The sequence below is a fragment of the Thunnus maccoyii genome, chromosome 7 (genome assembly GCF_910596095.1).
Source record: "Thunnus maccoyii chromosome 7, fThuMac1.1, whole genome shotgun sequence".
In the NCBI taxonomy this organism is placed as follows: domain Eukaryota; kingdom Metazoa; phylum Chordata; class Actinopteri; order Scombriformes; family Scombridae; genus Thunnus; species Thunnus maccoyii.
Window position 1 is genome coordinate 7,947,752 of NC_056539.1, and position 25,228 is coordinate 7,972,979.

At 40.3% G+C, this 25,228-nt stretch overlaps 3 protein-coding genes across 6 annotated transcripts in view; 1 reads left to right on the top strand and 2 right to left on the bottom strand.

Annotated features, from left to right (window-relative positions):
• Nucleotides 1–1,766, bottom strand: part of LOC121900188 (cyclin-dependent kinase-like 5) — a 39,486-nt gene extending 37,720 nt beyond the window's left edge. Inside the window, exon 1 of the mRNA XM_042416249.1 lies at nt 1,617–1,766. The gene's annotated coding sequence lies outside the window, so the exon portion shown is untranslated. The remainder of the gene's footprint in view (nt 1–1,616) is intronic.
• Nucleotides 706–13,321, top strand: LOC121900189 (sex comb on midleg-like protein 2). 2 transcript variants are annotated; one of them, XM_042416252.1, is made up of 15 exons: nt 706–862; nt 2,688–2,827; nt 3,354–3,428; nt 3,826–3,896; nt 4,381–4,615; nt 5,407–5,495; nt 5,596–5,839; nt 8,068–8,333; nt 8,455–8,548; nt 8,678–8,881; nt 9,063–9,224; nt 9,858–9,986; nt 10,890–11,102; nt 11,282–11,442; nt 11,657–13,321. In XM_042416252.1, exons 2-15 carry the CDS (start codon nt 2,806–2,808, stop codon nt 11,780–11,782), a joined length of 2,091 nt encoding a protein of 696 aa, XP_042272186.1. In that variant the 5' UTR covers nt 706–862; nt 2,688–2,805; the 3' UTR covers nt 11,783–13,321. The 2 variants fall into 2 exon arrangements, with proteins under 2 accessions (XP_042272186.1, XP_042272185.1); XM_042416251.1 differs by having other exon boundaries at nt 707–862; nt 10,887–11,102.
• A 160-nt stretch (nt 13,322–13,481) lies between these two features.
• Nucleotides 13,482–23,657, bottom strand: zmp:0000001174 (retinoic acid-induced protein 2). Of its 3 annotated transcripts, XM_042417898.1 has the most exons (4): nt 23,500–23,657; nt 21,483–21,563; nt 20,838–20,910; nt 13,482–17,443 (listed from the first exon to the last, which is right to left on the bottom strand). In XM_042417898.1, the coding sequence occupies exon 4, from the start codon at nt 17,364–17,366 to the stop codon at nt 15,750–15,752; it is 1,617 nt and encodes a 538-aa protein (XP_042273832.1). In that variant the 5' UTR covers nt 17,367–17,443; nt 20,838–20,910; nt 21,483–21,563; nt 23,500–23,657; the 3' UTR covers nt 13,482–15,749. The 3 variants fall into 3 exon arrangements, with proteins under 3 accessions (XP_042273832.1, XP_042273830.1, XP_042273829.1); XM_042417896.1 differs by lacking the exon at nt 20,838–20,910; XM_042417895.1 differs by lacking the exons at nt 20,838–20,910; nt 21,483–21,563.
• Between the last annotated feature and the right edge of the window lie 1,571 nt (nt 23,658–25,228).

The following is a 25,228-nucleotide window of genomic DNA, read 5'->3' on the forward strand; positions in this document are numbered from 1 at the left end:
TACAAATTGTCAAACTGTCATAAAAATTAAGTTTGTATTTATTTTAGTTTAGTTTGGCACCAGTATTTTTGCCTGAACTTGCTTTAATTTAGTTCCCCCCCCCCCCCCCTAAATATCTTATTAATCATTGTTAAACCCTGAATTCTTCAAATATTAAAATCTGATTTTTAGATTTAATATTAAATACCTAATTATCTGTTTTGTATTTTATTATTCCAATACATTAATAATGATATTTAAATTTCAGATGTACAAAAATATTAAATATGAAACACGTTATTCTATTTAATACAATTTATTTATTTATTTTGTACTCTATTATTGTACCCCACTGGGTGACATCATTCAGTGGTAGTGTTTTTCTTCCACACATTAGAATATTGTCCTTAGTTGTTCATTCAAATTGGTACGAGTGGAAAGAGTCCCACTTATAATATTGAAATTTAGTTAACATCTTTTTTAAAACATTCACTGACAATTTGTGAGCAGTTTTGAACCACAGCAGGAGACGCATGAGAAAGGTACCGTGTAAAGACGAGACAAAATGAAGATGGGTAACTTGTGCTATTTTTTAGAATCCCAAATTACAGGCAGAATGTCCCAGAAAGCTGATTGGATAAACCGAGTAAACCGTTTTCTGATTGGCTGTAAGTGTGACTATCAGGAGAATTTATTGGCCTTACTGAACTGCACGTCCAGCCCATCTCTCTTCTTCGCTTGTCGTTGCCCTCCGTACATCACTATCTTTGGCATATATTACATGCGTGTAAGCATACACTACAAGGGTGAAAAAAATGGCAGCTGACGAATAGAGAAAAGTGTGTGGATCTTCACTCGATTTATCCAGAGAAACACGGCACCTGTAAGTTTATTCTTCACAGTAAAATGATATTTAGTTTAGGAAGAATGTCAGTTGAAGCCACACGACCTGGGTTATGTGTAAATCCTCCTTGATAATATGGAAAGACACTGCTTTCAGTGGGGTAACGTTAACGCGAAGGTTAGCCAACCCAGTTATTAGCCAGCAGCAGTAACTAGCAAATCAGGCAGTCCCAGTTGTCAACATTGGGCCCAGACTATTACCTGGAACTGTACGGCGTTAATGTTAGACGTCATACGGCATCCGAGAGCAAATATGTAGTTATTAAAATGACAAAATATGCTTTAACTCTATCTAGAAAGTAAATTAATACCTATCTCGGGTATTTCGCTAACCCAAAGCTAACGCTAGCTGTTACCAGTCAACACAAACGCTAGATGTGAAGTGACACAATCAGCTAACAGTTAACATCGATAGGTAGAGTTGGTGAGAAAAAATATTAGGAAGTGGTGCTATTAATGTTTTCACAGATAACCTATATAAAATATACGTATTATAGGTAATAACCAGCTTTCTAAATGAAACGTTAACATTATTTTGGGCTCACAGAGCGGTAACGTATTAGCTTCATTAAGCTATTCAAAATGGCTCATTTACCGTCAACGTTAATGGGTTAGTTAGTTAACAGACGCTTTTACTGTCAACGGTCAGTTGACGTAAATGACACGCAGTCATGTTTTGTTCGTTATACACCCCTAGAGGTGTGGGACAGCTGTTTTTTTTTCTTTTTTCTTACCAAACTCGGTAATAATTCTCCAGAACCTCGATCATTACGTTCACAAGTGAATGTAGTTGTAGCAGTGTTTCCCTGAAAACGGGTAATGCGGCGGAATGTACACAACGTGAAATACATTGTCACATGGGCTGTCCCCAGCAACCTATACCACAGGCCTGTCGTTATAGTGTGAAAACCTGTTAAAACTCTCCAAAAAAAAAAAGCCCTTCCTGTCTCTGTGGGAGTGTCCATGACTGGAATACCACATCAATAAGAGGTTCTTTTTCTTCAGAAAATCAACAGAAGATAGTTAACACAAGTAATGACATGTTACAGTATGGTAACATCTGTATTGTAATTTGAAAACTACTCATTTATGCTGTCAACATCTTCTGTTTTTGGAGTAAATGAAAACAATTTTGATATTTAAGTAATTTATTAAGAAAATTTAACAAATATTCACTGTTTCCAGCTGCTAGAACTGAAATGATTAGTTTGTTTGTTAATCAGCAACTATTTTGATAATCAAATAATCATTTTAGTCATTTTTTTAAGTGAAAATGCCGTAAAATTCACTGGTTCGACCCTCAAATGAGATGTTTCTTGGTTTTCTTAGTCTGCTATCATAGGGTTTGGACTTCTGATCAGACAAAACAGACAAAACAAAGTGTTTGAACATGTCATCTTGGACATTAGGACACTGTGGTGAACATTTCAAAATTTTATGTCACAAATGATTGGAATCAAAAAGACTAATCGCTAACGAAATGTAATGAAAAGTTTAGTTGCAGACCAACTCTCAAATGTCAGAATTTGCTGCTTTCTTTGTTTCAAATCATGGTAAATTGAATATCTGAGCGTTGGACTGTTGGTTGGAAAAACACAAGCAATTTTTTAAAGTTCTGGAAAATAGGGACAATTTGTAGACTAAGCAATATAATATAGCCTAATAATTGGAGAAAAGTCATATGTGTATAATTTTGAGGCCCTTGTATTTCATATTGTAGGCTGATGAATGAACTGATGAATCTCTTTGGAATTATTGTGTGTGCTGCATTTCACAGGAATTATTTTCACCCTTGATATTTTTAGGACAAAACTTCACAGGCACAGAGGCATACTGGTTCAACATCCTGCGTCTTGATTGTCATCATTTACGTGTCACCATTGGTCGTCAGCGTCAAACTGTCACCATTGGTCATCAGTCACCATGGGGAAAACTCCACTAAAAGGCAAGCATACGTCACTTGACTATGTTTGATAAAGACGGTGTTCGGTGGTTATATTGGCTCTGAATAAAAAAGATTTGTACTTTGTAACTAAGGTGTCAACTGAATCTCTGTAAAGCACACCTGTAGCAATCAAATCATCAATATGCCATTTCTTCCAATTTAGTCTTATTTCAAGACCCTGCAAACCCACACAGGTGTTTCACTTACTGTCTGATTAGACCTTTGTTCAGGTTGAAGTTCTGTGGAGCTTCACAGAAAATTATGTGATGTCATCAAAATGTATGTAACAATGATAAAGGTGTGTACATTCCCACACAGTTTTGAGGTGAGCTATAATGAAGTACAATAAGTGAAAACACCTGTGTGGGTATACATATTTCATTCAGTGTATGACATTAACGCCCTCAGAAATCCATATTTATTACCAGTGTTTAGACTCTTATTTCATATTAACACGTGTATATTGTTTGTTACAATCTTGGAAGTAGTTTGATTACATTAATTTTTTTTCCCCCATCATTTTTAGATCAGAAAGATGGCAAAAAAGAGAAACCAGGAAGGACAGTTCCACCAACAGGTACAACTCCTGCAACAACTAAAGGTGAACCTTTTTAAAAATTGTATTTGATCATTTAATTGATATTTATTATCCAGACTGAACATTGTACTACTATTAATGGTGTTCACTGTAATTTGTGATTTTCCCTTGGATTAGACTTAGCTGTTTGTGGTGTTTACATTATTGTAGTTTTTTTACCTTTTAAATTACAAGCCATTGTTTTAAGAGCCAAATTCTACCACCTTTCTAAAGTTTGCTCTTCATGCTAACCTCAAAATTCATTGACAGATTAATATTGTATCATACTGCTCAAGCGTTTTAACTGGATTTTATGTAATCTTTTATGTAAAAATAGTATAATAATAGGTTGCATTTAACAGCAGTCAGAAGTGCAAGAACAGAAGTGCAAATGTTTCACTATTTTTGGATTTCTCTTTAGATGCTTTCAGCTGGGAAGAATATCTAAAAGAAACGTCAGCTACACCAGCTCCGCCAAGCTGTTTTCGTCAGGTATGTGCTCCTGGATTCATTAAATATTCACCAGGGATCATTTGCATGAAGATAGACCTCGTCTAGAGTCATATTACAAACTGAATTGGGATGTTTTGTCATCATGGTTGATAACAGTTAGCAAATTAGAGAAGCCTGCAGTTGCAGTTAAAGTTGTGCTTTAAGTCCAAGGTTACCTGGGCAACCGTGGGTCTGCAAGTTGCTGCTAGGAGTGATTAACTAACTGGTTTTGTTCAACCACAAAGGTTGTGTATTTATGGCTTTGAATGCAACCCCACCCTCCCCAAAGTATACAGCTGCACAGAAGCATACTCTCTTTTGTCCTGCACTACTAGTAACTCACAAAATGCCAAATACCATAACACATATTTTGCAGTTAGGTGACATTATTTAAATTTGGCTGATGGTATGAAAAAAATGTTTGCAGTGTATTTGCGCAATTCTTACAACACCGGTGTTTATGGCATTGTTCTAATGTCTACAGGCTAGAGTCCCACCCTCCAATGACTTCAAGGTGGGAATGAAGCTTGAAGCCCATGACCCGAGGAATTCCACCTCAGTCTGCATTGCCACAGTAATGGGCTTAACTGGGGTTCGTCTGCGTCTCCGTCTGGATGGGAGTGACAACAGCAATGACTTCTGGAGGCTTGTAGACTCCTCTGACATCCAGCCTATTGGCACCTGTGAGAAGAATGGAGATATGCTGCAGCCACCGCTGGGTAAGAAAGCAAGGGGAGGTGTGATGGAAGCACATAGTTGAGACATTAAAGAAAAAAATCTCAGTCTTGACAGCTGAATTGTGACTCTCCACAATACAGAACCAATGATTGACCATGGCAGATTTTTTTTTCCATTCCATGCACTACACCACCATGACAGGTTTATAAAAGCTCAGCAATAATAAAAGAAGATATGGCAGACGGATAAAATTGAACTGAAAATAATTGTTTGACCATGATGTAAGAAGCATTGCGTAGATGGGGAAGTGAAAGAAACTTCCCTACAGGCAGGAATGAACATCATCATTATTATTACTATCATCATTGTTTGTATTCTTTGAAAGAACCTAAAGGTAACAGAAGTTGGAAGAAATGTTTTGTGAACTGCTGGTATATGTAATCCATGTATCTGGAATCATCAGCAGAGCAAGATAATAAAGCTGCACACATACAGTAGATGTGAGCGTACATCGAAATATTTAACTGGTAATCTTTGTAATAAAATAAGACATTAAAAGCTCCACAACACCCTCCATCCACACTTTCATCCATTGTCTATACTGTTTAACCAGTTTAGGGTCAATCACATAAACATAGAGTTCACCAAACCTGCACCTCACAAACAAATTATACTAATATTGTCTGATATAAAAGGAATACTAGAAATTACTCACCATGCACAGCAGCACATGGTGTGTTAATACTACCCAACACTGTAGATTTCCAAATTGTTGTGGTCTAAATTAGATAACGTCGTTTTTGTTATTACATTTTTTAATTCTCTCCTCCAGGATTTCGGATGAATGCCTCCTCATGGCCCATGTTTCTGCTGAGAACCTTAAATGGAGCAGAGATGGCACCAGCAACAGCCTTTAAAAAGGTATGTATGGCTTTAAAAATCACAGAGTTTATGGGACCGTTTTGTCGGCAGCGTATGTACTTAAAAGTTGTTACAATTGGGATATTACACTTACTTTCAGGAACCGCAGAGGCCCCCCCAGAACAACTTTAAACCAGGCATGAAGCTGGAGGCCGTGGACAAGAAGAACCCATACCTCATCTGCCCCGCCACCATCGGAGAAGTGAAGGGCGATGAAGTGTTCATCATGTTTGATGGGTGGCGCGGTGCCTTCGATTACTGGTGCAAGTTCGAATCCCGGGACATCTTCCCTGTGGGCTGGTGCTCCCTCACTAAACACAGCCTCCAGCCACCAGGCAACAGTGGTGAGTGTACCCTCTAGGTGGCAGCACGAGTTTGATTCAACGAGGTTTGAGGCAGATGCGGTTGTTTGTAATCAATGTTTCCATGTTACTCATTTAGTTACAGTCAGGAAATTGCACCCACAGCTAAATAAATATAAACACAATTAACATTAATGATCTGGTCTTGTTGCTTAGTCTGGCAGAGTAAACTATACACAGCCTAATCTTTAACAGGTGTTGGACACACAGTAAAAGAAAGCACTAATTCTGCTTCTTGATCTTTGTGTGATTGAGGAGTTTCTGTATTTGATGGGGAACAATCATAGATTTACAGTGTATCTGAATTAATTATGTAATGTGGTGGTCTAAAAGGTTAGGCGCAGGTTCTTGATGATTTAGCATCTCAGGAAAAGGCCTCAGTGAACTTTATAAATTCCTAAAAATTATATGGGAGTCAGCATTTTTATTTAAATCAAGAAAAGTCAGTAGAGATCATCTGTAGACATTCTCCTGCTGAGAACTAAAACACAAGTGTCAGAAATCGGTATACAGAATAAATTGATCACATTCAATATTGTTATCCATCTTTTTCCTATTTTCCTAGCTCAGTAACACTTTTGTAAGCTCTTTTCCATGTTGTGCCTTCTCACACACTCTGAATAAATCCAATAAATAAATAGATAAAGATAAAATAAAGGTTTCTTCCCTACAGTGGCTGCACCTCTGAAGAAAGTGGGGTTGCCTAGTAACAAGTTCAACGTGGTGGTTTTCAACATAGTCGTCTTGATAAACTGGGGCTACATTCAGAAGCAGGAGCGTCATGAGCATTAAACAGTCACAGGAGACGTACTGTGTACTGCATGTGGATCTCTGCAGATGATCTACGGAGTCCTGTTGGTGTGTTTGTGTGCGTCTCTGTTGGGGTGGGAGATGAAACGGGCAGAATTACAAGAGGGAGGGATGAGAGAGGAGGATTTATGTTCTTCACATCACACCTGTTTACATGGAAAAATGATGTTTACATAAAAGCTGCTCAGTCCAGCTTCACCACGTCTGTGTGTAAGACTCTAGATGAAGATGAGATTATAAACTACATAACACATGAAAAGCTTACAAACAGCTGCGGCCACAACCTGTTTATAAAAACCTTTAAAAACCATATTTTAACCTGCTAACGTAGGAGCTCTAATACAACCCGTAAAAGGTTGGGAGGTGTTATGAAGAAAAACACACACAGAGCCCACACATCCTCTCTCTAACATCCTCGTCTTTGTATTCCTCCCCCATCTGATGCTGATCAGTCTGCCTCCCCCGGCTCCTCTGTCGCAGTGGGCTTAGTTTTGAGCTTGTTCTTCGATTCGGAGGAAGATTTATTATTTGGTTCTCTATGCGTGGGTTTTGTTGGGAAATCATGAGTGCACAACGAAACTGAGAAACATTTACTAGCTGAGTAAATGGGCTGTGGCTTTGAGATATTTCTTTCAGCACGGTTAGTTCTACTTTTAGCTAGCAGAAAAAGGCGTTGTAGTTCTTTAAAAGTAGACAGCGCTGTTAAAACAAGGAAGCTTGGCTATCAGTAGTACAGGCCTTGGTGCTGACCAGTGGTTGTTGTAATATGACTAAAATACTGCCGTCTGTTACTGTATGTCCTAAATTAGAGCACTTCCCCTGTGCTTTTTTTTCAGTAATGAGATGCTCCTGTTCAAACCCAGATTGGCATCAGACCATTACTCTGCTTTTACTCTAATTGTAGCTACCAACAGCAGCACAGCACACTGTATTGGTCACTGGGTGATGACATGCAATTGATCTCTCTAATTAGCCAGGATAGACTCTACAGAGATGGGACAAGTTTTTCTAAACTGTTCTACATGTCAGCATAGTCAATCCAAAGACAGTTAAATCTGTGGGACCAACATGTTTCTTTTTTTATACCCATGTCTGTGTTTTTCTGTGTTTTTAGCACTGGGACCATTAACAATCCTTTTGTCATATTCAGTGTGATGTCATATTAAGTATTTGCACTGTTGTCAAGGAACCATTTTCATTAACTTAAATGACTCTATTGTGTTTCCTTGAATTCTGTACAACTAGAGTTTCTGTTTATGTGGCGTCTCTATTACCTGTGTCGCTTCAGCAGAATCCATTCGTTGTCTCTTAAGCGTTACATTTTTGTTTGTTGGATTGTCTTATGGATTTCTAGGGTGATAGATCAGGTTTTGATAGCTGTGTTGTATGCTTTATTACAGTCACCCTGCCAAAGAACCCGCAGATTCTCTCAGCGTCACCCTCCAAGCCCAGCCGACGCTCCCTGCAGTCCCCCTACAGACTCCCCAACCCTCTGCCCCTTCTGCCTGTCAGGAAGGGGGTAAGAGGCCGTCGGCCCAAGAGTGAGACCATCGCTCTGCTCAAAGCCGTGGCAGAGGCAGCAGCTGCCCAAAACGGAGCCGTACCTGAAAGCACACCACTTGTACCCCAACCCCACAAAAAGAGAGGCCCCAAACCTGGAAGCAAGGTGAGACCCTGTTGCACTGATTTTTCTAAACACAGATGTATTTAAACATCAGAATCGTTCTGGATTAATTCATTTGTGTGTGTTAAAAAGTACCTCTGCAAATTGAACATGTGTTTCTCAGAGAAAGCCTAAGATTCTCCAAAGCACAGCACATCTGCCGAGCATCCAGGTTCCACAAGAAAGCCCTCCGAGCCTCAACTCAGTGGTTTCAACAGGTGAGGATTTATGGTGGTTTGCCTTTTGCAGTTAGCTATCACATTTTCTGCATTAAATTAGAGCTACCATTAGAATATCTAATCTGTTCACTGTTTTGTGTGTGTGTGTGTGTTTGTGTGTCGTTCCAGTGTGTGTGTACGTGAATAAGCATGGAAACTGCGGTCCCCACCTGGACAGGAAACAGATGCAGCATCTGCCAGACCACTTTGGCCCTGGGCCAGTGAACGCTGTGCTGCAGCAGGTGGTCCAGTCATGTATAGACTGCGCATACCAGCCTAAAGTCCTGCTGGGTGCTCTGCAGACTCATTCAGGAGGAGGAGAGGTCGTCAGAGGTAGCAACACATAAACAGTACCAGTTATTATAGGTTGCGCTGTTATTGGTTGTATCTTACCTCTATAATAATAATGAAATACTTCTATTTGAAAGAGTGGCTCGTTAAATTGTTGTACAAGTGGCCAATTTTTGTGGCAGATGATTGATAGAGTAATGACACATGTCGTTCTTCATCCCAGTGAGAACAGATGGAGGAGTTCGTGTGGTCAAACTACCATCAGCCTCTAGCGCTTCCTTTGTGCTACGCTTCTTGGAGACAATGTGTCGTCACCTGCAATGCGACAACCTGTTCAGCAGCCAGCCGTTCAGTCATTACACGGCCTACGACAGGAACAAGTCAGGTAAACACTGTGCATTCCGTTAGAAGTGGTATGTCAGGAAGAGGGGGGGGGGGGGGGGGGGGGGGAACTGTTGGATCATAGTTCTTGGACTGAATTCATATTGCAACTTTATCCAAAGCGCTTTACAGTTTGCTTCTCATTCACACAAGCGAGCAGTTTAGAAATAGAGGAGCCAGTGATTGAACTGCCAACCTTGTTATTAGTCGACAGCTTGCTCTACCTTCTGAGCCATAACTGCCACCCCTCATAATAAATTACCACTGAGACAAAAACTGGGAAGTAAAAAGATGTCTTTGTGCCATTGAAATGTTACAATAGAAAAGTATAAAAATTCCAACCAATATCCTAATGAAAAATCTGAAACAACAGAAGATCAACTCTGTTTTCAATCTTCTTATTTGACCTGTGCAGAACAATTTTCAGATTTATTGCTTATTTCTAACTGTACTTAATAAGCTCAGTCATCTCCAATCATCACATGTAGACTGTAGCCATAGAGCTTTGGTTTTATCTTAATTGAACATCTTTTTGTCAGTTATATTTTAATAACAATATATTTAAAAAACAAATCTTCCCCTGCTTACTGTTTTATCCTGGTAATATCCTAAAAGTTCCATTGTTGTCATGTTGCAGTGAAAGAAGAAGCACTGGACGCTCCATCCCTGGTTCGGAGTAGTAAACGAAGTCTCTCTGGGGTCTCTCCAACATACGCAGCCCCTCTGTCTCCTAAACATTTACGTGCTGAAGCCCACCCTTCAGAAGGTACAGCTCACCTTGCAGATGTTTGTACTGTAACACAATATCTTCTGTAATTTTTCACTTCCCTCCTTACTTTTGTTTAGTGCTTAATTATTAGAGGAATAACTGCAAACTGAGGAGTTTTCATTTGTAAGACTCTTTGTGTACAGGAGAGTTTAGGACTAATGTCTATGTCCAGACAAACACAAAATCTAGTGACACATTGTCAAAGATCTCCATCACAGAAACCTTACTTATTTTGATTTACCGCGTGCTTCCAATCAGGTAAAGAAAACCTTTACAAAACATTACACAATGCCTGTAGCCTTAATACACACATTTGTGTTGTGTTACCCGCCACACGCCTTACATTTGGATCTCTTTTGCTGCATCCATTAGTGAGGCTGCCTCTATGTATTTTACAAACAAGATTAAAAACACATTTTTTTTCTCTACCTCAAGCCCTTTGGCTGGTGTAAAAGTTGTGTTGTGTAATATGCTAAGTATTTTATTCCTCAGTATACTGCATTGTCTATTCTGCATGTGTATACAATCAACTGAACCGATTGCTCAGTGTTATTGTCAACGTTGGTTTTAATGGAGCGGTGATTCTATAATGAGTAGTGTATGTAGCTGGTTTAGTCACTTTAATTGCAGCTGTATAGTAATAAGCAGGAATGCAGGGATATGCAGTGTTTGCTTATTTATTACATGCATCATCCTGCTTGATGGAGGACTACTCTTCTTCATGTTGATGTTTGTTGCTCTACTCAGATGCTGTCTGTACATGAATCTTCTGTTTATGATCACTTTCACATCATGTATATTTATTTGCATATTGTCTCAAAGGTAAATCAAAGTGTGTTATTATAGAAGTATTTAAAGAACAACCTTTTAATGTCTGTTGTGTTTTTCTCTCTCCAGCAGAGACCCTGCCTCACGAAGAGAACGGCCTAATAAAGGAGCAGCGCTACATGGACTCGGCCTCCAACTCCATGACCCCTCGACCCCAAACAGTGCGGAGTTCCTCAGAGTACCACCCCCAGGCCAGCAGCCTTTACCATCCCGGTACACCCATGCGCCGCCATTCCTCTAATCCCGCAGAGCTCAGCTCCACACAACCGCTCAGACGAGTTGAAGGTACAGTAAGAATCTGTGGAGGTAGATCACTGCCTGCCCACATTTGTCATGTCACACACTAAACATGCAGTCTCTGACAAAAAGAGCAGTGAGATTTATTTTTTTTTACTATAGAGAACATACAGTAACAGTGACTGTCGCAGTTTATGTTCATTGTGTCTGCTCTGCTTTGGCTGCAGCCAGCTCCACCACAGGTCCTGAGGCTGTAGCATCTGACCGGGAGAGTCTGCGGCTGCCCAGTAAAAACCCCTCCTCCTGGTCCATTGAAGAGGTGATGCAGTTCGTGAGGGATGCTGACCCCACAGCATTAGCCCCACATGCAGAACTATTCAGAAAACATGTAAGTTCACTTTTATTATTTTAAAAAAGAACTAACCACCAACAGTGATGTCCAATTCTCAATTTCTATTGCTAAATTGAGCTGAAAAGGGCAAAAAGTTTTTAATCATGTCCGCCATATAACATACAGTGTATTATTAACTTTGGCTACTGTAGATCATTTGGCTCTCTGCGTGTTTACTTGATGTAATGAGTCCCATGTTTTGTTTCCACAGGAGATTGATGGAAAAGCCCTGATGCTTCTACGGAGCGACATGATCATGAAGTACATGGGTCTTAAGTTAGGGCCCGCGCTGAAGTTATGCCATCACATAGAGAGGCTGAAACAAGGCAAACTGTAAGAGGAGCCCCAAGCAGCCCCGTCCCTGCCGGACCCATGAGCAATAAGCCCTGAGAGGACCAGCGTTTGGACACTGCTCGGCGCATGACACCACACGACTCATGGGGCATGCAGGGGCTACAAGTTACTCTTAACTCTAGACTCCACCTTGAGGGACTCAATAGATGTTACAAGCTCATCATGACTTCCAGAGTGGAGAAGTGTGCCGTGCATTGCTGACACATTACCTCATCCCCTCATCAGTGAACAAAAAGCTGTTCAAGTCTAATAGACGCCATTGACTCTATGAAATCCCAAAGGAAAATAATCCCTGTAGTGTTTACATTGCATAGCACATGTGCACACGTGGACACATTTTTTTTACTGAGATGAAATCTTTTGATCCTGGTTTTGGATCCCCAAAGATGGAGAATGTTTCTTCTTATATAATGTTTTTAGCATTGTTGAATTTCCAGTTAATAAGGAAGAGTTGATATACTAAAAAAAGAAAGGAAAAAAAAAAGAATCCATCAGATGTTCTTCCCCATGCTCTCGAACAGAATTTGGATGCTCTCTGGTTTGTGCTGTTGTATAGTTGTTTTCACTTTTTGTTTATTCACGTGTATGCCTCAAGTATGGGTATATCTGCCTGCCCGAAGAATGCCTGTCAATGCATTCCATGTCTTTCACACAATGCTAGACACAAGTTTTCATTTGCTTCAACACAATTGTATCATGTTGTATTCTTATTTTTTTCTAACCAAACCTCACCTTTTCCTCGAGTGTCCTGCAGAATCATCAGCCGTGCGCTGCGGCACGCTGGATGACAATGATGTGATGTATTATTGTGTCTCAGCTGACACTCCTACTGGTCTCCATGCAGTTCTTATCAACGTTAAACCGTTTGTATCCCAAGCTCTGAGTCAACAGACGGATTGTTAAGGAAGTGCAAATACGACATTTCTAAGGGCTTTCTTTCTATTTAGTCATTTTAGTCATAATCATTTTAAGCTCGTCAGTCGGCCTGTGACCTCAGTGTTGACACCTTTGACCGTTACAATCACTGTTAGCAATGAAAACAGATATGTACAGTTTTATGGGTTTAACCATGAATATCAGCGACAGAATGTACATTTTGTAGAAACTTAATATTTTAAGGAAATCATATACATAAGTTAGAAATGTGAAGATAAAAGGGGGATGGGGATGTGGTGAATATTTCACAGTGGATTCCATTCTGCTTTTTAATACTTAATGCAGCGCTTTTTAGTTGAAATACTCCCAGTAATAGACTTTGCCTTGCTTTACCTATGACATTTCTCAGGTTAATGTGGTCTTTGTTAGTATAAGCTTTTGTAGCATACTGTTTATAATATACTTAACAGAATTTTCCTGTTACTCCCTTTTCTGATTTAAAATGACTCGTGCCATATGATATTCAACACAGGATCGAAGTGCTGTCGGTTTCCCTCTCGCATCTTCTTAAAAAGTACTTGAAATATTTGTGTTGCAAAAAGTCCCTTGTCCATTACATCACACCAGATAAACTATGTGTTTATGATGCTGTGTATATTCTTTTTTTTTTTTTATAAACCTACCAAAACAAAAGGATGTGCATGTGTTGTTACTGATCACAACAATATTTTTACTTTCAGGATGAGTTTTCACATAGTGGAAGAAAGTTGCTGAATTGTTTTATTTAAATTTCACTAGTATCACCTACAAAAACATGTAGTCTGGTTACTGGTTTAGAAAATTCAATCAGTCTCTGTGCTATTTGTTTTGAAATTTTACCTCACAAGTGTAAGAAATAAGCCAGGCCCTGCATCTGCTATATATATATATAACATGAAATGTAAGACAAGAACAATTTGAAAATGCTTTTAAAATTATTCTTGAACCAGAAAGTTTTAGTTTGGACGAAACAAACGCTGTACCAAAGCTGCAGTTTTGTCCAGCTGAGTGGAAAACTGGGTTAATTTTCCACCGTTTGTCTGAGTCTCTTCCAAGACTGTGTAATCGAGTAAATTCTGACATGAGAACATTTCTCACTGATTTCAAACCAGCTTCAAGCACACCGAATGACAAATTTGAGATAAAAATGGATTGATTGTCATCAAGGAACAAGGCAGAGACACAAATTTAGACCTCAGGGTTTTAGTTCACTTCCATATAAAAAGCACATAAACTGTACAGTAAGCAAACATTTAACTGCCAGCACATTTCATCTGTTTCTTCACTGACATCTTCATTAAAATGAAAGTTTTCATAGGCAAAAAAATGCCTCGTGAGACTGACTGTTACAAAGGAAGCAGTTTTCTTAATATCCAGTCACACAGTACTAAACTGACTGTTCATTATATGTACAGATCGTATAAATTAAAGTCATACAAAGAATAAGTTAGGATGAAATCTGCACAACCAAGATCAGTTCAGACTACTTCACTGTGGGAACAAACAAAAGAGCCCTCTGCTGTGTGGACTGTAGACATGAGTTAAAAGTAAAATGTACTGTATTTGCTAAAGTACATCAATATAAATAAAGCAGCTGGTAAAATATGGAGCTTTAGGTATTTTCGATCCCTTCCTCTGTTCATCCAGACAGTCTGCATATGGCTGTTATTAGTTCTTGGCCTGTAATTTACAGATTTCATAAATGCTATAATCACAAAGGGGCAACACAGTTTTAGAAGAATAGGTAATTTTTTCAACTAAACTATGACAAAGTGCACTCAAGAGGATAAATAAACGGACACACACAGACGATACGCTCACATTCACAACTCTTATCGTAATCATAGGGCAGAGAAATACCACGCCCCACGAAAACAACAAAAATGACACCAAACCACTAGGAACAGGGAAGTTTGATAAACGGGGGGGATGGAGTCTCAATAAGGACTGATTCTAATAGACTAATAACACACTTAACAAATATACCTACAGTATTTTCTTTCACTGAAGCAAGAAGAAAACAGTCCTTCTTTAATCTGGCTGTTCCCGTCAACTTCATCTCAATCAATATCATAACCTAGATTCACTTAATAAGTCTGTTAATGGAAACATCTGGAGTTTCTAGTGTTTTATCCACTTGCTGTGAGGTGCTTCCTCAGTTTTGGCTTCTTAGTGTCTTTAAAAAAGAGGTTAATTCAGCCGGCAATAAAAATAGCTCTTTCCAGAAAAACTTTCCTTACGTTTGGACAGGCCCATAGCAAATTCTGTTTAAAATGTGAAAACAATTAAAACATCCCTTTTTTTCCCTGCTGTTAAACAAAATAAGAATTCATTTCGATGAAATTGCGGCTCCGGCCTTGCCAGATCATTATTAGCCTGTCATGCTAAACCCCGACTAATCAAAAAAAAAAAATTGAACGAACCGCTTCAGTGAGCTACTGATGACTACGGGAATTTCCAATGATGGGACATGTTTTAACAGTCTCAGTCACATCCTGCTGTTTCGTACTGCTCTGCTGCGAACAGTGACGACCTCAACTATCAGGTTTTTTTAGGTCTTCAGTGCACTTAAGTAAAAACTACACGTGGAAACAAATCATGAACCAAAATGGAAAAATAAAAATATGGAACCCATGTGTCTTTGCTGTAATTATAAAGTCAAAAAAAACTTTTTTCTCAACATCTTAGATTTATAAAGACAATCTCCAAAGCCACATGGAGAGCCCATTAAGCTGCCTTACGCAAAAAACATTTCTCTTAAACTCGATTTAGTCTAACACTGTAGAGTAGTGCATTACAAAAAGTAATTCACAGGAGTCCAATGGAAAACATTTCCGAAGTCTGTTACTACTGTGTCACACTGTCAGGACATTCATGAGGTTTCTACAACATTTGGAGCCAAACTCTGATCTTTGATTGGACATACAAGTGTATGAGTTTGATTACAGAATGTCCCCACATGTGTTTTATGTTGTACGATCCGGAGGGATTACCAGACAGCGGACCCGCAATTAATCCCCCTCCTCTGAGCACTTTCACTTCCTGGGGAGCAGTGCTGCCAGTCTCTGCTTCTTAATGGGAAGGAAATGGATCTCCTGTGAGCTGACCTTCTTCAGTTTGATAGCTCTGTTTTTAGGGACCTTTTTAAGCGGGTCGTTGGGGTCGTGTTGCTCCCCTTGGGACGCAGATGGCACTCCATAGAGCTGCTGCAGAGACGCCCCCTGGCTGCTGTCCCGTTTGATGGAAAAGTTCTTGGTGGAGACGCCCGAAAGGCCTTTTATCTTCCCGCAGAGGATGGCAGGGATCGCGTCCTTCACCGAGACGATCACCTTTGCCGTCTGCGAGGTGCTGACTATCTCAAGGTTTCCCGCCCCGGAGAGAGACGCCTCCTGACCCAGAGAGCTAGACCCACCGGCACTGCTGTCAACCACCCACTTATGCTGTCGGCTGAACTCCAGTGAAGCCAGACTGCCCAGCAGTTTTGAATCTAAACTCTGAGTGCATTCAACAGATAATTCTCTGTCTCGCTGTGGTGACCCGCTGGAGCTACATGACTGGACACACTTTTTTTTCCTCACAGCAGGCACTGACAAGTCGAGCACACTGTCCTGCTGCGGGCTGGGGTATTCCTGTTTTGGTTCAACTGGACATGCCCTGACAGAAAGGTCTAGAGCCTGTCCTTCAACCAGAGGAAGAGAGGATGGGGATACATTTTGTGGCTGGAACGATGGCACGCATCTGCTTGAAGACAACGAAGGAGAGGTAGTATCTTTTGGAGAAGTCTGAGTGCTTTTACTCACAGTGCAAACTGGTTTTGGCATGTTCCCCTTTAAGTCCTCAGTCTGCGGGACAGGAATAGGGATGGGAAGCGGGATGGGCAGAGGCACTGGCAGGGGAATGATGACAGGGTAGGGGACTAGAAGTGTGGCAGGAGGGACCAGAGGGGCCAGAGGGGAGGTGTAGGGAGGTGTGAGGGGAGGAAGCGGGAAGAAGGGAGAGCCTGGTGACTGGCAGGTAGATGAACCCGCCTGGGAAGGGAAGAGGTCCTGCAGGATGGCCGCAAAAGCCGGATTCTGGAGAAGAGAGAGCAGGTTAGCATCCTGCGCTTGACCTACTGACTTTTGGTCGACAGCTGGAGGCAAGCCGAACGTCAGAGGATTCTGACACAGGACATTGTTCTGGAGCGGCAACTGGGGACAGTTAGGGCTCTGAGGAATCACAGAAGGACTCATGTGCTGGATGACCTGCTGATCCAAGACCAGAGGAAGTGAAACTGGGCTTTGGCTCGTTATTAAGTACGGTGCTGCCCCCATTTGGCCGAGCTGAGCCCCGGCTGCTCCGGCCATCTGGAGGTGAATAGGCAGCATCAGAGGGTTCTCTCCCAGGCACACTGGATGGAGGACAGTTGTGGCTACTTTAAGCGCCACACCTCCTGGAGATTCAGCGGTGGGACTCACCACCGACGGTGCAGGAGTCTCCACCAGGTTCGAAAGCCCTCCTTTGCTCAGTCCTATCACGCTGCCATCGCAGGAATCAGCTGGATTTACTCCATTCTCCACTTTACCGGTGGTTTCTCCTCCTCCCACCTCAGAGTTGCACACATCAGTCTGGGGCGGTGCCAGGGTTACAGACACATCATCACTACCCTCCATAATTCAGCTCAAAGAGTCCAACACAGTCTTCATCAAATGTTAGTGACACGTCTCATCCATTATTCTTCTAGGCAACACTGAAACACAGGAAACAGAATGTTTAATGCTGTACAGTGGTTTCAACAATTTGCTATAATGCTCATACATGTCCCCAAAACTCTACACAGTCTGACAGGATTCACTGGAATTTTGAAGGATACCTGCTTCATGTTGGGTCTCATATAGTACAGCTTAGTAAGGACTAAAAAAGTTCATTTTTCAGATTTAGCATCTAGCACAACATGTTCCACAGAATTAATAATAAGGAAAAAAATAAATTACAAGTCCAACAAATAGGACTCATTCTACCACATTTAATCAGCAGTAGCAGCCTCTCACTGCTAGAAAACCTCTAGAAATGTACTATCAAAACAATTATTGGGTCTTCTGCTTTTTTAATTACTGTAAAACTGAGAGGGAATGAGAGGATTTTATAGTTCATTTTATATTATATAACATAAGTAAACAAGAGAAGTAAAATATCACAGGAAATTGACATGCAGTATGTCCCAGAGCTCAATTATCAGCCGTTGTTACTGTGATTAAAAATTAAAAGGTAAACAGAAACTAGTCCAACATGAAGGTTGGTTGTTATAAAACGTATACTCGGAATGAGAGTTTCCTATTTCCGACAAGCCTTTGTAACAGAAGACAGTTTGACACGTCACAGTAGGAAAAGCACAGGTGTCACTAATGACCTTAACTGTTCCAGTCAAGTGAATAGAACAGAGCCATTATTCTGGTTATCAGTAACACCTGCGTCTTTCCTACTACTGCTGAAATCATACCTTATTTACTATATAGTGCACTATATTTACCCTACGTTGTTGTATTTATAAAAATGTCCACTACATAACTGCCCTCAAAAATTCCACAATAGATCAAAAAACATGTCCATGGCACGCACACTACTTTCTCCTAACAATCAAATTTTATAGATGCGACTCTGCAGCTGTCAGTAATGACTCAAAATGATGGTGATCAGCAGGTGTCCGAAATCTCGATTTACTGCTCACTATAAAGAAACTATTGAGTGTCTATTATACTGGGAGTAGTGAATGAGTGAATAAGGGAGTGATTTCAGACACAGTGAACACGTCTCCTGTGAAATAGGCACTACGTTATTTTTATTTTAGTAGAAATATGTCAGTATAAATTAGAGCCTGACCGATATATTAGTCAGCCGATATTTAAATCTTTTTTTAAAGTTATACAGGCAGCATTTTATGTATATTTGATCCTTTTTCTTAATTCAAGTTCATATATGTTTTTTTATTCTGTTTTTTCTTTATGTATAGTTATTTATAATCATTAAATTCTCAGTGAAATTTACTGTTTCAGTGCACTGGTGTTGTTTTATACAATAAAGTTTATTGTTAAACTGTAAAAAATCATGCAGTGTTGATGACCACATTTGAGGGATTATTGCAAAAAATGTGCATTTATGTATATATTCTGTATATATAAGATCATATTTATAAGATGATCGGCTGATATATCAATATTGGAATTTTTTTACTCTTTAATATTGGTATCAGCGTTGGCCCAAAAACTTCAGTATCAGTCAGGTCCTTGTATAAATATAGTCATACCCTAATCAAGCGGGATATAAAATTCTTTGCGACTAAAGTGAAAACTTAATTTCAGGGAAAGATGTCTCTGTAATAAAACCAACAAAGAGTAGAGCTGCAACGATCAGTCAATTAATCGATCGTCAGAAAATTAATCACCTATTATGATAATTGATTAATCATTTTTTCATAATAATTAAAGAAAAAAAACGCCAAAATTCTCTGGATGCAGCTTCTTAAATGTGATTTTCTTCTGGTTTCTTTAGTTTGAGAAATCTATGACAGTAAACTGAATATCTTCGGGTTATGTGGTTGGGACAGAACAAGAGATTTTAGTTTGCAACTCAGGCTCTACGGAAACATCGACATTTTTCATCATTTTCTGACATTTATAGACCAAACCTTTCTATCTGGCCAAATATCTATCATGCTTTTGTAAGCCTATTGTGTGTTAGCTTTGCTTCTCACTACATGACACCTCCACACAACACATGTCCCGCCTGCACTGGCTGTCAACCCTCATCCATCCGTAGTGATAAAACGTCCCTCGGGTGCCTAGAGATACAGTGCATCCCGTGTCAGCAAGGTCAATTATTCATACTGATGGGAGCACCAAGGATAATGTTTAGCTCTTGGGAAGGGGGACACTTTCAAATAAGCTGAAACATAACAATAAAGTCGGCACTCCACACTACCTTTTAAGTGAAAAACTCAATTAAACGAACACATGCAGTTCCAATTTTCTAGCAGAAGCGTGACACTTTTTTTTCTCTCTCCAAGCAGCCTTCATGTGGTGTTGGGTTGCCTCACTGAGCAGCGAGGAGGAGCCCTCTATCCCCCCAGGCTGGTTTTATATTGTTCTGTAGCATAGATGAGACATTGTAATAGGGCTCTGATGGATTACACAGACGACTCTACAGCTAGACGGTCAGACGATAACCTTGTCGCCATTTCACACATGGGGAAATGTCTGGATAGTGTGCACCTTGGGAATACGAAACATACTTAAACATACCCTGCGAGAACCCAATGAATGCTTTGGCATGTTTTATAGCTTGAAGTTTCTGTGTTTACTCTTCTGTCTTTTCACACCTCAATCTAGGTGTCGGCTCCTTCTGAATGATGAGCTGGAAGGTCAAGGTTGTCTATATGCATGTTAAGGACTTATGTAACACACACGCTGCTTTGTCCTGATGGGGAAGCCTCATCCTGCAAGTCATGGGATACCAGACAAACAGGACAAATTGTTGCCACGAGAGTCGAAGCATTGGCACACATCTGTACATGTACCCTCTGTCTCTGTCTCAACCGTGAGCAAGACTGTTGCATCACATTTCTCAATATCTTTAGTACCTCTTTTTTTTTTTTTACTCCTCATTGCAAAAGTAAGAAAAAAAAAAGGAAATTTGGATATTATGTCAGAAATTAAGATAGGAAATCTGTAACTATTCTATTTTTCATCCATTTCGATGCTGCGGTCTCACTTGCATTCCAGGAAGTTTGAGGCAAGACATTTCCTGCTTGATAACATGGTCACATGAGGTCTGTGACACGATAGAGCTTCACTGACCAATATGAAAGAAGTCTTTCTTGGTTAAAACTCCCCTACTGTCACAGACTGTAATGGTTTGGCCCAATTGTTCGCAAAGTGAGGGAAATAAACCAGATATTCCTGAAGCACCGATAATAAATTCAATTTAATCTTCTCTCTTAACTGAGCTGTCATTTCTTTATACTCTAACTTGATGTTTTAGTTTAGTGAGCGTTACACTGAGCCTTCAGATCAGGTGACCTGATGCTAAGCAGGAATCACCACCAGGGTCACCCCCCCTCCCACCCACACACACACACACACACACACCTCTCATACAGCAGTGCACAGCTCACTGCTCCACCTCCTCTTCACTTGAATCATGTGAGCAAAATGTCAAACCCTGCAGACGAGCAGAAGAAGGAAGTTTAAACGTCTGGAGAGAGCCAAAGTACATAGGGAACATGTTCCATTCTTCCATGAATGGACTCTCTGACTTTGCTTTGTCTCATTGTTATCACAGAGAGGGAAGTTCGAAGAGAAATGTCACATGAGCATCAATAAATTTCTACTGAGCTTATACTCCGATTCTTGCTGATGTGCCACAAGCTAAACGAATCTTCTGGCTTGTTTTTCTTTACCGCCTAAGTTTAAATCCGCTGGTCAAACAGAACAGATGAACTGCTACCAGCTCCTCCAGATAAATCTAACAACTATTTAAAAAGCTGCTCAGACTACTACAAAACTCTACTCACACACACACAATCAGAATATATAGTCTGAGAATTGTTACAAAAATGAAATACAAACTTATTTCCATAAACAGCTTTAGGTTAAATGTATTAATCTTCCTAAATCCTAATCAGAGTTTCAACATGGTGATGGAGCTCTCAGATCAAGTGTTAAAATAGCTCCTGTTTAATACTGTTTCCATTAAATATGAGCTAATGTGAGAAACATGCAACACAAACAAACCTGCAATCTTGTCGGTGACTGAATGCTGAACACTGATACGACCAGCAACACATCTCTCGCCGTTCGTAACTCCCTCGTCATCTGTAAGAGGTTTGTGTTCACTAGCCAGTAACAGCTAATTGAGTAAATAGGCAAGAAGAGACCTAACAGAGAGCGAAATGAAATCCCTCCCCTGTCCCCGTTACTGTAATGATTTCCACATTTCCTTTTTTTTTTTTTCCTTGCCTCATTGATGGAATGTATGCCATACTAAGTCAATAACAGGGAGAAAACAACAACGCCTTAACTTTAACTGCATTAAACTGCACTGCAGTCTAAACACATTATAAGTGCTGCTCTCTTTGCTCATATGATCCTTGCTTGTTATGGATTTAGAGTTTAGACTAAAGGGAACAAAAGGACCGGGGATGGATGGAGCAGCATAGCTGATGATCGAAAGGTCATCGTCCTCAACACCCCTCCGCTCCAATAGCCAATTACATCTCATTAGAGAGCCTCATCATGAGCAGGCTGCTCTCACATCAGTGCAGATTTCCTTTTATTCAGCCTGCTCTCCCTCCAGCTGATCTCCTGGATGCCCTAATAATCAAATACAATTAAAGCCGCAACAATTACTCTACAAATAGATTTCCATCGACACAACATTGATAACTGACAACGATTCTGTTGATCAGTTATTTGTAAAAGTCATTTTCCAAGCAAAAATGGCAAAAACTCATGAATGTTATTATTTTCAGGTTTCTGACTCTTTTATGATAATTAACTGAATATATTAGAGTTGGTCAGATGAAACACTTCATCTGAAGACATCACCGTGGACAATAAGCACGAAAACAGATGAATCAATTATGAAAAAATAATTAGGTGCCCTAAATACAGTTCAAAATATATTAATACAAGAAGATCCATATTGTGTAATTTGTATAATGATCATTGCGTTACAACTAATCATTGTTTTATCCAGTTTGCTACTTTCTGTTCGGATGGTTAAATGGAGAGAATGTTTAAAAATGAAAATGCATTTAGAGCTTCAGAGAGAACATCACAGGGTCAAGTAGCCATGTGTATAAATGATACAGCACTTGCTGGTAAATAGGTGATCTGCATATGATGCGCTGAATGTAAAATGTTTACACATAATAGTATTAAATGTACAGTTTTCCTCAATATATGCTGAAGACTATGAGAACATTTAAGTGACATTTTCCTGCTCTGTAGATAAACCTTCATTAAGACTTGAGGTTGTTTTTATTTAAGGCTCCGGGGTGTTTATGTCATTGCTAAAATTGGTTATTTTCTTATAGCAGTTGTGTCACTGCACGTGTGAGCAGGCATAAGTAAACGCACGAGCGATTAAAGCCAAAGCTGTTGCAACAGGCCCCGCGTGTGACACCGTCGGGTTCATGTGAGGATATTTTCCTTCTTTCTCCAGTGGTGACATTAGTATTTTTCTACAGACATCACACCGTGCGGTGCCGTCCTCCCTCCCGGACAGATATGCTCATTATGAGGCTGTCTGGTCCCTCAACAAGCCGACGGTTCGCCATGAAAGCAGGGAGGCTGTGCGCGGTGTGCGCGCGCGTCTCCACACATCACACACGGGGAGCTGTGAGCGCGTGAGCCCCCGCTGCCATAAATATATTAAATTATATTTACATATATATGATTTATACATAAATTATGTCCTGTTATTTCTCAAGTTCCCCTTCAGCTGGTTTATATTCGAGAGAATGAGCTCGAGCTGACGAACGTTATTCTCGATACAAGCTAGCTGCGCACATCGCCTCTGAAATTGGAAAAAGGGGCTTTAATGCGTTTCAAACCCGAGACCGTGCCAACAGTTAAATAATTCCCAGTGAATCCACGTGATGCTGTTTAAATGAATTACAGTTTCCGCCGCGTCTATCCTGCATAAAAAAAGCAGACGAGCCTTGGCTCACCCCGTTTCATCTCCTTCCCTTTAATGTAATTCTTCAATAAAATTCCACTTTTGCGCCAAACGGCAATATTTACTCACCTCTCAAGCTGACGAGCGCATTTAGCAGCTTTCCAAGCCGACGACTCCCTCTGATGTATCGATGAATGAGAGCCGCAATACTTTAAAATAAATAGATAAGGATTAATATCGCTTCATTGCGGTCCCGTCGTAGCGACTCCAGACTGAAGCTGCGCACGCAGCACCTCCCTCCTCCTCTTCTGTGCACGGGGACAGATCAGAAAAAAAGAAAAGAATTAAGAAGAAAACATAAACAATATCAACAACAACAACAGTATTAAAATAAATACATGAACTTAAAAAACATCACTCATGTAACTGCAAAAATACTTCATTTGACATTATGTGATTTTGTGTGCCGGTCATGTCTGGTTAGGAATAGTCTTGTGAACCATGTGGGTTTGAGCAGACTGTAATTTGACATAAAACAGTGTGACTGTGACAATAACCTCACCCAAATGATTAAACCAAACTGTATAAAATAATCCTGGCCAAAACCTTAACTGAATAACTGTGACAAAAAACAGAGAGTGACCTAAACACTTGGCACAATGAACCCAAATAGTGCTCAAATATCATGAACCATAATATCTACCATATATTGTAATAAAAGTTGTGAGAATGCACAGAAATAAAATGCTTTATAATGTATGATAGGGTAGATTTCTCAGTGCTAAAAGGATTTTTACAAATTCATTTCTACTTTCATTTTGGACAATACTCCACACAGTGTTTGCTTTGTGACTAGCTGATGACATACGCTGAGGAGAATGGAGTTTGACGGAGAGGCAGCTGTGGATGAGAGTCTGGTGTGACAGGCCCTAGTGAGCAGGATCCCCTGGGTCTCCATATCAGTCCCAGCCAGCCTCGGGCTCTCCGTCAGAGCCCCGGGGGCCTCTCCCGCAGGGAGGCTGTTTAATGCACTATAATGAGCCTCACAATATACCCTGGTGGCATAGTGGTGACTTTGGTGTGGTTACCTCTTCAGTGTCCCTCCCCCCACCCTGTTTCCAGTCAGTATTTCTCACATGTGGGAGTACAGCTCAGTTTAAGACTCAAGTGTGCTGTTCTCCTGATGTCCAATCAATACTTTTTTCACTAAACCAGAGAGAAAAATGAAAATTAGACACAGTTTTCCACTTATGTTTGGCAGGAAATACCATGCAGGTGCTCTCATTTGGACAATTTTCTTGTTCATTTATGCCTCACATGCTGGAAAAATGTGTCACTATGAATAATCCTGAATTTTCACCTTACTTTCCTCATATGAATTGGACACATTGTAGTCATAGCCCCCACACTAATACACAGTGTGTGTGTTCAACCTACAGTTACTACTTACATATAAATCCTCCTTTGCATTGAGTGCGGAGAAGCTGTGTGTGTTCTTTTGAAGGTCTTTGCTCGCCCTTTGTCCCTGTTCTTCATAATCAGACCAAGATAAAAGCCATGTTGGGCTGACATTTGCTTTTAAGGCCTATACAATATCTCCTGTGCTGCCTTCAGAGCCAAAGAGCATTTAAATGATACAAAGCCAACTGCACAACACAAAGACAAACACTGAAAGAAACACATCTCAGAGGAGTGCCACCATCAAAAGCCCTAACTGGTTTCCTCATCCTCAATTCATCACATTTTTCTTGAGTACCAAAAATACTACACCATTTTTTACGTGTCTACACCGCCGACCACTCACGCCATGCCATCCTGTCTCTGATGTTAATCGAGGTCAGGGTTCACGGTCAGCGTG